The sequence below is a fragment of the Folsomia candida genome, unplaced genomic scaffold (genome assembly GCF_002217175.1).
Source record: "Folsomia candida strain VU population unplaced genomic scaffold, ASM221717v1 Fcan01_Sc004, whole genome shotgun sequence".
In the NCBI taxonomy this organism is placed as follows: domain Eukaryota; kingdom Metazoa; phylum Arthropoda; class Collembola; order Entomobryomorpha; family Isotomidae; genus Folsomia; species Folsomia candida.
In genome coordinates this window covers 7,514,123-7,527,673 of record NW_019091196.1, presented here as the reverse complement: position 1 = coordinate 7,527,673, position 13,551 = coordinate 7,514,123, and the positions used below count along the sequence as shown (strand labels likewise).

Below are 13,551 nucleotides of genomic sequence, written 5' to 3'. Positions count from 1 at the left end.
AATTTTAACATTGGGCTTATGGAAAATAGTTTAACACTCTGTTTTAACACTATTTATCATTAGCCCCATGTTAAACCTCTCATTTTCATGTGGACCATTGTCCCCCAGGTCGCTCAGTTGTTGCGCCTCTGTGTAAAATATTCCTCCCTGTTGAAGAAAGGGATTGAAAGGGATCAAAGGACGTAATGAGGCATCCCCTCGTCTAAAAGAGAGAGAGAGAGCGTTCTGGTCCAGTTGGTTTTCTTCCCCGTAAATAAATCCGGATCCATCCACAAATGACAACAACAAATAGCCCGACCTGATCAGACCATCTCATTTTCTTTATGAGAAAAACAAAAACCCTGAAGAAACAAAGTCAAGCCGCAGCAGGAACATAAATCCCTCCCCGATACACAAAATAAAATCCAATTCGACGAGAGTAGTAGGTACAAAATTCGAGGTAGAAGAGAGAAAAATACGATACGAAAGACATCACCGAGATGATATTAAGGAGAGAGAGACGACGAGTTATGTTGTGTGGACATGGGGATCAGTTTCAAATTGGCTCAAAACACACAGTAACTTTTGTATGTACATATTACCTGTTACGTAAACTTGCAAATTTTTTCAGTTTTTTCAAAATTTGACAAATTATGATAGCTGGAATGTTATGAAAACTGGAGGAATATGTGGTTTCAGATAAATTTGTGTTTGTATTTTAATAGCCATATCATAAAATTAATGAATAATTTAGCCTAAACGAAAACAATTCCATACTTCGCACACATAACTTTCTCCTCGTCACGTAAAATCAGAATGACACATGGCGCATCATCATCATCATGATCATCACCATTTCTGCGAGAACAATGCCCCCCATTGTTCCCCCATTTTGGTATTCGTAATACGTAATGATGACAAAATGCATGGAACCCATGTGCAGAAAACAATGGACCAGATCGATCCTCTATGTCTTTGTCTCTCTTCATTTGATTTGACTGACTTTCACCACCACTAACTTTCTCCCTTGTCCGGTTGAATTTGACTAACTGGACAGTCTAACTAAACAATTTCAACAAGTTTATTGTCTCCAAAGTGGGCAAAAAGGCAGGCTGGATTACCAACGTACAACAACTTTGCGAATAATGTCCATTTCTGTCCTTCTTGGGAATGAAGATGGACGTCAACAAACCCACATTATCCTGGTGGAGCTACGTACTATCTGAAATCTCTCTAGTCAACAGCCTTCTTTTGTCCGTGGATTTAAATTTAATATGCAGCCCCATGCGGGACGACTGTAGAGTAGACTCCTTCTCATTATGATTCACTTATTCAGAATCAGATAAGCAAAACGGAATCCTGCAGCCCAAATAGTTTTGAAGGTAGACGAGAAAGAAATTCCTCTCTGAACGTTCTCCTCCGCCGTTATGCAGGAGAGCAAAGAATGGTTGGTGGGTGGTGGGTGATGCTGTTGGTAGGCTTTCTATTGTGTCACCCCCATTGTGCTTGCGGTTTGAGGGATGACATCCACCTGCAGAATATTAATTCTGCAGAACGTAAAGGTCTCTAGTCGTAGTGGGAAAAGGGCCAAATCGGAAATTTAGATTTTACTACTGCAGAGTGAAAGTGAAGAAAGAAGGGAGAAAATAATTACTGTGGATAAGAACAGAACCAGATTTTTGATTTTTAGTCCAGATTTTTGGGGAATGATTTTTTGCTGTAAAATTCCCAGAAACTAATATAATACCGCATGTTTAAAGCAAGAACTACACAGATTTGTGTGTTATATGGTTTACTAAATACTCAAAATTATACGAAAAGTTGTCCCCATTATTCAAAACTTGTGTTGGGAGAAAGTTCACTGGTGACACGGTCACCTCGATGATTTCTTCTCACCAACAGGGTCGTCCACGTGCACGAAAAACCCAACCTTCACCCTCCTCCCCTCTTGTTTATTCAAACTTTTAGCAAATAATGATTCATAAATATTTATTTAGTTGTAAAATCACATCGCCTAAGCCTCGACTTATGTATCCTTTAGTGGACAAATACATAAACCCGTAATCCAATAATATTCCTTATTTGCCTCACCTGCACATCCACCCAGCTAGCCAGTCACGACGTGTGCTCTTTGAGAATAAAATATATAACATCCGAGAGGTTAAGTGCATGTAAACTTTCCCCATCATAAATTGACCACTTACTCGACATAAAGAGAAGAATAAACTGAAAAAGTTACTTTTCCCCAAATTCAATTGATCCTCTTCTCCTCGAAACCAAGATGAGGGATGAGTTGACGTTAGTTGTTGACCATTTAGTAGTTGAATGAGAAAAAAAGAAGAAAAAAACTTTTTTTTTACCAAAAACCTAAACCTCCAGGTATTTATAAGCCAACCACTCAACTGCTCGTTCTCTTTTTTTGTATTTATGAGTAATGTGGACAATTCGATAAAAAATATAATGCAACAACTACAATGGGAAAAGAGGTCGACCAGCAGATTTATTTTGGGCAGATTTTGTGGTGACGACCGACGAGGAGGAGGAAGGCGTGGAATTTGATTGAAAGCAAGTGGGCTGGGTTTATCGAAAGTGTCCATTTCCTCTTCCTCCTCACTGACTGCACATTTTCTATCAATCGTCCATAACACATTTTTGGAATGGAATGTCAGCCAGGAATCTAAATCCAGGTGATTCCATGGATAAAACAGCAAAGCAAACAGACCACATCAAATGCATGTAACGAATGTACACCCCGTGGGTCATATCCCAACTGACCATCAAAATTTGAAAATGTTTGTGAATCCTGTACATCAAAGTGCCTCGGAAAACCAGGACATGAAATGTGCATGAAATGCGGAAGATCTGTTTTTGTTTGTTCGAAAGGGTCAGCTTTTGTACGTAAATGTAATGTGGGAATTGGGCAAATAGTCGGAAATGGAATGCTGATGCTGTTAAGTCTTGTGTCCATTTTTATGTCTATTCTCCATTCAGTGGTTTGGTTTGGTTTATACTGTGGAAAATTGTCATCTATTTTTACGTTAACCTTTCTCACGCCATGAAATGGCAAATTTTTCCTCTGACTTTCTCTTTTAGTCGAAATTAATATGCAACCGAATAAATAAAATATGTATATGTAGCAAAAAAGAGCTGTGGGCCGACTTTATTACGCCGAACACAAATTGTTTCCTGCTTTTTTCCCTACGTAGGAGAAAGTTACTTCCAGAATCGGGTAGAAGGGTGGATTAGCAGGAAACACGGTACGTACCACAACTCACCCCCGGGACTACACGCCACACTACATCCCACTGCTTCGGGTGGCTAATTTAATTTCAAAAATTTAACGAAAATCTGCTACCCTTGCGCAATCCTGGAACTGAACAGGTTTTCTTTTTCGACGACCACTCCTACATACTCTCGTCCTCCTACTACCTAATTCTATTCTTGCTACCGTAACTAATTGCCTCCAGCTCACAATCCCAAATCCCTCGCGAGGTGGGGATTTTCTTTAAAAATTCATAGAAAATAGAGCACTGCCCCTTCCTTTCTAGCCAGCCAGCTACATACTTAGTCGGCCCTACACCGTTTTAACAGCAGACTCAAATGAATATGCAATGCCTTCGTAAACAAATTCATCAAAATCCGTCTAAAAAATTGGCATAATTCATGAATGGAGATTTAAATTTAAATTGTAAAGAGGTACACAATTCCACTTATTTAAGTAACTTACACAACCATTCCCTTGTACATATTACATCAAGAGAGAGAGAGAGAAACCAAACCATTGTACTTTTCAGAATTGGCTGACTAAGCCCGTAAGGGATTACATTACATTTTATTGAAAACTCTTCTCTCTCTCTCACGCACTCGGCTCAAAGCTGCTGCTGCTCAACTTTCCACAAATCAACAAACAGAACAGAACGAGACGAAACAAATGGACTCGCTTAAAATAAAAGTTGCTTGATCCAAGCCATGATATTTTAGAGACCTTTTTCCACGAATGACATGTTATATGACCCAGAACGAAGGAGAACAAGGCTGCCTCGGATGTACAAACATGACTGATTTTTTCCCCTACTTTCACTCGACCCACCCCGTCATCGTCGTCATCATCATCGGAGTCGTGGACGAGTTAAGTTTTTCAGACCTCGAGGCACCACATTACAACAAGCCTCGTGTAAGTCGCCATGATTTCAATTGTGCCTCTCTCTCTCTACCTGAGGAATTATTTAGTAGTCCACTCCCGAGTTTTTATTCACTCGCTCCATTAAAAATTTACTCCCTTTTGTCATCCACTCTCTGAATGCAAACCAAAGCAAGGCTCCGTCAACAGCTTGTGCTTTCCAGGTACGGGAGGGACGACGACACAATGCTACACACAACCACGAGAAGTACTACAATGCGATGCAAAATGTATACAAGATACACAAAGTAGGAGTAAAAAGCACTTTGGGGGGTTTCCTTCCTCAACTCTGCAACTTTCAACCTCAATACTGCCTCTCAAAATTGCAAATTCTATTCAAATGCTACATCCTATGGAGAGAGAGAGAAAGGCTCTCGCCTCTTGGCAAGGGGGTGGAGATTGGAGAATGCAGACGCTGAATGCTGGCTATGTCTTTATTTCGTATAATGTGTAAGAAGAAAAGAAAAGGTTTGTGAGATTTTTAGCACAACGACAGGATTTTTGGATAAAGAGGCGGAACAACAAGAGTGCGAAGACAATAAAAACAGTGCAGCTGCATTTTTTCATTCTGCGATCGTAATTCCATTCTGGAAAAAAGGGATTAAATCGTGTAAAATAGAGTTCTTTTAGTGGGACGAGCTACATATGCAGGCAGTCGACGGACGAGGAATGCATAGTAGTCGCAAAATGAACACTTTTTGATTTATTATTTTTTTCCATTTATAATAAACATTTGTGTTTTTGTGGGGAGTGTATCAGACGGGAAATGAAAATATTCGTCCCACTTTTCCATTAGCGTCTACACGTTTGAACTGATTTGTGACTTGTTTTAGGCACAAAATGCAACAAAAAAATATGCTTTTAAACTTTCTCCACGCCTTAAATTCTTACAATTTAGTTCACAAACTTCCTGCATATTCCCCCTGCCATAATAATTTTTATATTCTCTTCTCCCCCCCCCCAAATCTTCTTACCTGCAAAAGTCAAAAACAATAATAATAATAACGCCAACCGCCCATAAAACTCTTAAATAAACCATTTCTCCCCACCAAAAAAATCCACTTTCTCCTTGTCTCACTATATGCACGTGTTTGTAACGAGAAAGAAAAAAATGCCATTTCTCAACACGCTCAATTTTAAATAAATCCAAATCCCGTCCTGTTCTAAATCTAAATCCAACCAGTCGGTTTAAAGCTGATTTTGTCTTCTTTTTCTACCTTTTCACGAATATTATGAAATCGATATTTCTCTCTTTTTGGTTATTGTGGTCGTAATAATAATAATAATACACAGCTCCTCTGCTAACGCTTATTCTTCTTCATTTCCTCCCCAGCCGGTGAGACAGTTAGTGAACATATAACTGTGAGGAAGAAGGGATTGAATCTGACTTCTTTTTTGTATAATCAGACCAAGGAAGATAAATTATACGAATCTCTGTCTTCTTCTTCTCGCTCTCGCTTCTTTCTCAAGGAGAGGAAAAACACTATCCAATACGTCTCCCTGTGTGACGGAGTAAAGAAAAAATATATAAAAATCGGAGACTTATTCGGTCGGGAGAACGGGTGGAAGTGTAAAATACAACAGAAAAGAAGGGATCATAGAAGAAGTGATATAATAAAAGAAATGAGCTTCTGCTCCTGTCATTTCTCTTCCCTAAATCTAAATCAATTTCTTCCCAAGTCTATCTACCAGGTGGGCAAGGTTTACTTTTTGGACAAGAATTCTGACTTTGTCTCCACCAACCAAACTAATCCTCACCGATGTACGAGTACATACATGACCCTCGGAAAAATGAGCTGATTACTTAATGATGCAAAATATACTTATTTTCTCTTCCCTTAAACTTTCTCTATTTTCTGACCTCCCCGAAAAACTTATCAATTTCTCTCCTTTCCTTTCACTAATTTCGAACAGATGTTGATTCAACAAGATCAAACAGAAAATAATAAATAAATACTACCCGATTCGATTCAACTACTTAACATCTGCCCGTTTAAAACTGTCTTATTTACCCACAATTTCTAAGCAAATACGACTTAAAATTCTCCCTCTTTGGTACATTCTTCATAAAAAAGTTGTTATATATCAAAGAGAAAGTTGTAGCCGGATAAATATTTGATAATTTAATGTCTCCCGGTGGCAGCAGCCTTGGTACACAAACCTACTTATAAACCACATCTTAATTTTTGTTTGAAGAAATAAAAAAGGTTTATAGAAGGGGAGAAGAATCCTTTCCAGCTTTTTGGATTCACAGTCAGATCAGAAAGGGAGAAAGTTGAAACAGAAAAGAGAAAGTGGGATCCAATCCGCTTAAACATTATTATGACTCCGTTTCGGTAGTTGGTTTCGGTTTTATGCGAGTTTCAGAAATCTAAAGGTGTCCTCCTTCTCACGGAGTACAATCATAAAGGTAAAAGTACGTATAAACTTAAGAAGATCTAATCTAATGCTGGCACGTACACAGGCAAAAAAGAATGTACTAAAGCACACCGTACTTCACCTTCAACTGGCTACATACGTATAACTTTTGTTTAGCGCACAGCATCAATCTCTCTCCTGCTGGACATGTATACAAAAATAAATACAGATAAGATTTACTTTTAGTGCGGGTCTATCCATATTTTTATGTATGTAGCCACATAGAATTTGATTTGACCAACCACAATCCGGGATAATAACGTCGAAATTTTTACGGCAATTTTGATAATTTACGATTTCCAAAAAATTTCAAAGGGAAAAAATGAAAAGGATTGGTTTAGTTAGGATTTTTTCTTCCACTCTTCTCGCCTCGCCTCCCGGGGTAGATCTATCTAGATGAGTGACAAACAAGAAAAAACATGTATTTTTTTCAGAAATTCCGTCTTGAATAAAGAGATTTCTACACGAAACCAACTTTCACTCCGGGCGGGTATCACACAATAAAGAAAGGTGGTTGGTTACGTATAAGTCCAGCTTATGCTTGGATAAGGCATCGCATCATCATCATCACCCAATATATAAAATATATATATAGAATTTAATGGGGAAATAGACGAGGTCTGAAATAGCTGATTATTTTCTCCGCTAACACACACAAATACAACCCGCAAACCACTTACTCCACATTATTTTTTGTGTTAGGCTACGATTGAAGATTTACTTTTGTAAGAAGAAGAAATAGAGAGCGACCCAGAAGAGAAGAGAAGCAGCCCCACATTTATTTCCACCGAGACTCGAGCTAACTAACAAGCTGGAAACCAAAACCAACCCACAACGCTATTTTATTCCCAATCCAACTTGGAGAAAGAAGGATAAGTTGAATTGGAATGAGAGATGGAAAGGAAGTCTTCTTCTTCTCGTGGGGATCTCAAAGGAAGAAAGGAGCAGGCTCCTTCTTCCCCGTGGGCATTGTTCCTTTATGCTTTTTAATACTCTCATTTTTAAGCCTTTTTAAATTCCACGAGTTCACTTATTGCCTACGAACCAGAGGAACGAACGACGCCAGGCAGCCAACAAAATAAATAAATGAATGGCCAATCTAACACGGGAAAGAAACATGTGCAACAAATCACGGCAGAGAAATCTCGAGGGTGCAACCATCCCGACAAATGTGGTGTCACCCGACATTTTGTACAAAAGGCGTTAGGACATGGTTTTGACGAATTCGCGGGTGAATATCTCTGTCGCGGAGTTGAATTTTGAACTGATTTTTGGTCAGTTGCAAGATAATACTCTCAAAAAGATATATTTAAAATTTTAGGCAGATAGCTTTATAAATGCCCCCTCCAGTGCCCCCAGAGTTGGAAGGAGCCAAAAAAATACTTTCCAAACTGAATTACTCATATAGCATGATAACCTAAGAGGTCAGAGGTGAATGATTGTTAATATTACAACCCTAGATAATTATTGCATGCAATAATAAAAGAATCCACAATGAATTACATAACGTTGGGCCTCCATCGTCGCTGATACTTTTTCATGAAAAGTGATAAATCGGAACCGTGCACAGGAAAATTGACCTGCTGACCTTGAAAGCGGACCCTCTCGGTCAAATGATAACTGAGGGCAAAGCTAGAAGTGTCCTAAGTAATATTAAATTAAACAGTTAAGATTTTGGGTTACCAGTTTTGGAGAAAGACCCGAGTCAATCAGCTGACGCTGAATCTTAAAAAACTCGTGAACTAATTTGAAAAATTAATGGTCAAATTTTGTTGAAAACAAATTTTAGTAACTTTTTTGTGTTCCCTGACGCAAAACTATTTTATCGACAAGGTACAAATCACAAAATAGTAAAATTACTGCGTTTTGGTTAGCTAAAAAAATTCTTAAGTTCGACGTTTATATCGAAGATAACTTTTCCAAACATTTTATTGGGTATGAAGGAAACTCAGTTCGGGGGGTGTAACCACTTATCAAAATTTTGTAAAAAGTACTTACAGTGCAATATACTATTTGTACCTTGGACACGAACAACGTTAGGGATTTTTAGCATCAAAGCCATAAAATGTGGGGGCCTTAAAAGTGGGGGAGCTGCATGCACGAGCGCATTTCATTAGGGCAAATATGAAATTAGATTACAAAACGAACTTAATAGATAAGCATGAGACAAAAGTGGTTTTATATAGTGAAAAGCGTGCTGAGTCCCTTGATAATAGTCGCAAAGGCGATTTTTGCATTACGACCTAAGAAAAAAATCTTTTGTTCAATGCCATTTTTTAAGAACACTGGTTTGGAAAACTAAAAAAGGACACCTTTCCAAATTTCACCTTGCCTCATTTCGCAGAGTATACAAAATCGGAAGCCAGATATGCTTACCTATAGTTTGAGACATGGGCTTTCACATAAAAAATGTTAGAAATCTCTACAACTAAAAACCATCCCGCAATTAAGGTATGAATTCGTCAAAACCATGTCCTAACGCCTTTTGTATGGGTGGTAACTTAACCATGTAAGTCTCAACCCGGTCAATACTGCGGCAATTCTATGGACGAGATTATACCTAGTTAGTTTAGCGGTACTTGGATAACTGCGTATGCAAATATTATGTCATGATCTCATCTCATCCTCTTTTTTTGCACGCCGTGGACATCAGGAGTATCTGTGTCACGATGATACCTCAAAATCGGGTGTGATATTGATTTGCATACATAATAATCATGTGCTGGATTGATGATAATATTGTGAACATTTGGGGCTCGAAAGGTACGCCTCAAATGAAGAATTACTTATGCAGTCATGAGATCCGATAAGTAAGATTAAAGTGATGCTGTCATTATTGCAAACGGGACTACTACAAAAATTGTTCAGTTATCAGGAATGATACTGACAACACTATATAAAATTATTTTGGAGCAAGATAAGCATGAATAGTTTTGACAAGAGGTAAAAGATAAGGTTAATCCGATGGAGTATAAAAAGCTGGCAGGGCTTATTTGCATACAGTGCAGTTCACATTTATAAATACATATCAAAATGAAGGTGGGACTCGTATTTGGGGTCATATTTTTATTACGGGGTTGCAACGGTTAGTAAAAGATTTTAAGTTCGAAAAGTGTTAAAAGTTTTGAATAATTTTGGAGATTGATTTAAATTTTGTAGGGGCTGGAGGTCCATCTGATGACCCGATAGCAGTCACACCCCCAAATCTGCCAGGGGGTGAAATTGCATGTGATGCTCCACCAGGACCATTTTTTGTCGACTTTTCGCCACCTTTCCCCACTGATGCTTGTAAGCTCACTTTTATTTGACCCACCGTTTGCAAAATATATGTATAAAAAACCCGTGCACATATTTATTCAATGTTTTTAGGGTGGAGTGGATTCACTGTGACAAATCAAGATGCGTAAGTTATCAGACTATAAAAGAATACATATTCGTCATGAAATTAACTAAAATATACGTTATTTGTCAATTTAGGAACGTCGCAGGACCTTTCCCCTACCAATCGGCAACCTCAAACACCGGTCTCACATTCGGAATCGGTGACAACCGTGAGTTTGACGGAGCATCTGTCAAAGTCCCGACCCAAGTCGATTGGACTGCAAGTATCGCTGATCTTCCGAACGCTTTGAACAACAGAAAAGCCACTGCTTGGGATACCCAAACTGTATGTTTGCAATATTTCAATGGACAAGGGGCAACTATGGACACCTGCCTCATTCCGGGGTCACCCTACATGACCTTCGTTTTCCGAAATGCTGGCATCGTTCTCACCTCTGGAGGTGGAACAATCACTGAATTCCTTTGGGTCACACCTGGTACATATTTAGTTTAATATTATTTACTCCATTATATTATTTGTTATAACATAACGTTCACAAAAATTCAGGTCAGCGAGCTCGCGTAACTTTGCAGAATGGGGTATATTACACCCTCTACGTTGTCGAGGGTACTGCCGACCTTACCGCGGCAGGCACCACGATTACATCCCCACCCGGTACGTCCGCCACTATTCGGCTGTCCAAGGTAAAAGCTTTAGGACAAGAGGCAGTGTTGGATGCTTATTCTACAACTTACGCCACCGGGCTAGATTTCCGTTACAACGTGCAAGGTAATAATTTGGGAAGAGTAATTTTGATAAATAAATAAAATAACTTAAATTTTTGAAAATCATCAGGAAACGTCGCTACCACGACTTGGACATGGGACGTTGTCGGTGATCCCAGCCAGCTCCTCATTCTTAGTTGGCCTCACCATCGCGAACTTTTACAAGGCGGTCAGTTTGTTAACATCGAATACCTGACTTTGAAGGGACCCATGCGAGGCGTTCTCGGAAATGTATGGATCCAACAGTACGAACTTCCCACGATCTCCTGGTTCGCCGAAGCCCCAATCCATGCCTCGTGTCTGGCCGAGCTGACCAAAACTCTGGAGGCAGAAGTCAACTCACTCACGGTCATGATTCCTGGAGACTTTTACTTTTGGGGTGGAGCCTTCGGTCGCGCGTCACGACTCGCCCTGATCGCCGAACAGATTGGTCGCCCTGATCTCATCACGAGAGTTGTCGACATTTTGAAGGAAAGTTGCAACTATTGGTTTGACCCTGCGCACACACCTGCCGCCGCGTTCGAGACGGGATGGGGTGGATTCATTAACAAGGAAGGCTGGAACAATACGTGGGTCGATTTTGGAAATGCGTATTACAATGGTAAAAAAATACTAAAAAATGGGTGTGAAAAAATTAATTGCTCCTTCACTAATTTGCATATTTATGTACAGATCACCACTTTCACTACGGTTATTTACTCTACGGAGCTGCCGTCATTGGAAAGTATGACCCAGCCTGGCTCAATCAAAATATGGACTTTATGATGCAGTAATTACTTTAATCCTAATTATCACCCACTTTTCTCAAATCACCCCTTAAACTATTTTTTTATTCTCACTTTCTCCCAGTGTTGCTCGCGACGTTGGCAACCCGTCCCCCAACGATCCCCACCACACCGTCACCCGCCACATGGACTTTTTCGCAGGACACTCATGGGCCTCCGGAATTGCAAACGGTGCCGGACCTCGCGACCAGGAATCTTCCGGGGAAGCGATTAACGGCTACTACGGTCTCCTCCTTTTCGCCCACGCCGTCAACAACCAGGCCTTGATTGACTGGTCTAGATTCCTCTTGGCTATGGAAATCAAGGGGGCTCAAGTGTACTGGCATCTGTACCCGAACAGAGCCCCGGACGCGTCACCCTATCCGGAACAACCCTTCCGAGATTTGACCACGGTCGGTAACGTGATGGACTGGCAGACGGGGGCCTGGTTGTTCTGGGGGGATCAGAGGACGCAAATTGCTGCCATTCAAATCCTTCCATTAACGCCGATAGGACAAGTTACCTACGACCGGGAGTGGATGGAGGGTGTCGTCCCCTATTGTCAAGTAGAGTTGGACGATGTCACGATTGGAGATGCGTTCAAATCGGGTAAGTAAATAAAATAACTAGGCGAAAAATGTGCATCTGTACGTAATATTTGTATCTATCTGCAGTGATTTACGCTGCCTATGCTAAAGTCAACCCGCAAGAAGCGTATGCCTACTCTTCAAGGTTGTTTGATTGGGGAACGGGAAATTCGGCTTCAAATCAGGTAAGCTTATACGTGTAGTTTCTGGCTGTGTTGAAAATTCTGACTTTTTTTACGTATTTTATTTACCCAGCTCTACTTCGTCGCCACTCAAGCCTCGGGCGCGGATATCTGCTCCGCCGCTCAACAAACTCCAGAAGGACTTTTCACCATTCAAGACGCCGCAACAGGACTGTTCGTCACTGCTGAAGGAAACGGAAATCTCGCCGCAACTACGAGTGCAGATGTCCTGGCGTCCAAATTCGTGTTGGGATTCACTCCAGGTAAACTAACTATTTGAGAAAATAAGTCCCTCCAAATTGAGAATTTTACCCTCAAATTTCAAAAATTCAATCCACTCAGGTGGTGGAACCATCCAAGTCCTCTCCTCCGAACTGTTCGTCACTGCTTCTCCCAATGGAGACATGCCCATCACCGCTGCTCGAGAAACCGTCGGCTCTTACGAAGTATTTAGATGGACCCCTCAAGCCGATCAGACTTACACCTTGACCGCCATGGTGAACCGAGCCGAGGTCACCACCTCTGCGGGAGAAGGTCAACTCATCAACAATGCCAATTCCACTAATGGCATTCCTGCCGGAAGGTACCGTCTCGTCCCCACTGACAACGCTCCTCCCGTCGACCTCCCTCCCACGGCGACAATTCGGTCCGTCGAAAACACCAGATACGTCGTCGCCACGGCCGGAGCTCCCACGCTGATGACGACTTCACCCGACGTTGGTGGTGCGACGAGATGGGCGTTCGCCAAGGTGGAAGAAAGCCCAGAGGCCTCGCCCTACTACACCATTCAGAATTTGGACACGCAACAATACGTGACTGGAAATATGGCCGGAACGGTCCCACTTTCTGCCACGGCGCCAGCTCCTCAAGCATGGGAACACTTCCAAGTCGTTGCTTATCAAGGGTCTTACATCTTAATTCATGTCGCGAGTGGTCATCCCGTCGCGTCGCAGGCGGACGATACCCTGATTGATAATACCACCACGATAAACGGGTCGACATTGTGGGCAATTGCGGCATAGTGGGAAAAACAATTAAGAATTAATTATCGTCATATTTAATAGTAATAAAGTTATTGAGAAAATATCTAAGCGTTGGTCAAAAAAGTGTTATTATTGGGTCGATATTATCTGTAAGGGGGCGATTTTTATACTGCTTCAACGGGATCAAGGTGATTATGAGGGCAGGAGAAAGTTTCCTTTTTCTATTTCTTCTTCTGTTGTTTGGCAAGATGAGAAACTAAACTCTTCAGGGAATTAAATCCATCTCGCCCTCTTTCCCTTCTCATCAGAGGACTTCTGTCGAGACGTATTTATTTACTCCACGGACGGATC

General features: G+C 40.8%; 1 protein-coding gene across 1 annotated transcript; it reads left to right on the top strand.

Annotated features, from left to right (window-relative positions):
* The first annotated feature begins 9,552 nt into the window (after positions 1–9,552).
* On the top strand, positions 9,553–13,303 carry LOC110848369 (putative endo-1,3(4)-beta-glucanase 2). Its single transcript, XM_022095571.2, has 11 exons — positions 9,553–9,662; positions 9,737–9,865; positions 9,947–9,980; positions 10,055–10,395; positions 10,467–10,688; positions 10,755–11,285; positions 11,357–11,453; positions 11,534–12,057; positions 12,123–12,220; positions 12,291–12,480; positions 12,560–13,303. Exons 1-11 carry the CDS (start codon positions 9,611–9,613, stop codon positions 13,237–13,239), a joined length of 2,898 nt encoding a protein of 965 aa, XP_021951263.1. The 5' UTR covers positions 9,553–9,610; the 3' UTR covers positions 13,240–13,303.
* The last annotated feature ends 248 nt before the right edge of the window (positions 13,304–13,551 follow it).

Coding starts and splice junctions, on each gene's coding strand:
- LOC110848369 (XM_022095571.2), top strand. CDS start 9,611: ATGAAGGTGGGACTCGTATTTGGGGTCATATTTTTATTACGGGGTTGC. Junction 9,981..10,054: donor ACTGTGACAAATCAAGATGC/GTAAGTTATCAG, acceptor TTGTCAATTTAG/GAACGTCGCAGGACCTTTCC. Junction 12,221..12,290: donor GAAATTCGGCTTCAAATCAG/GTAAGCTTATAC, acceptor TTATTTACCCAG/CTCTACTTCGTCGCCACTCA.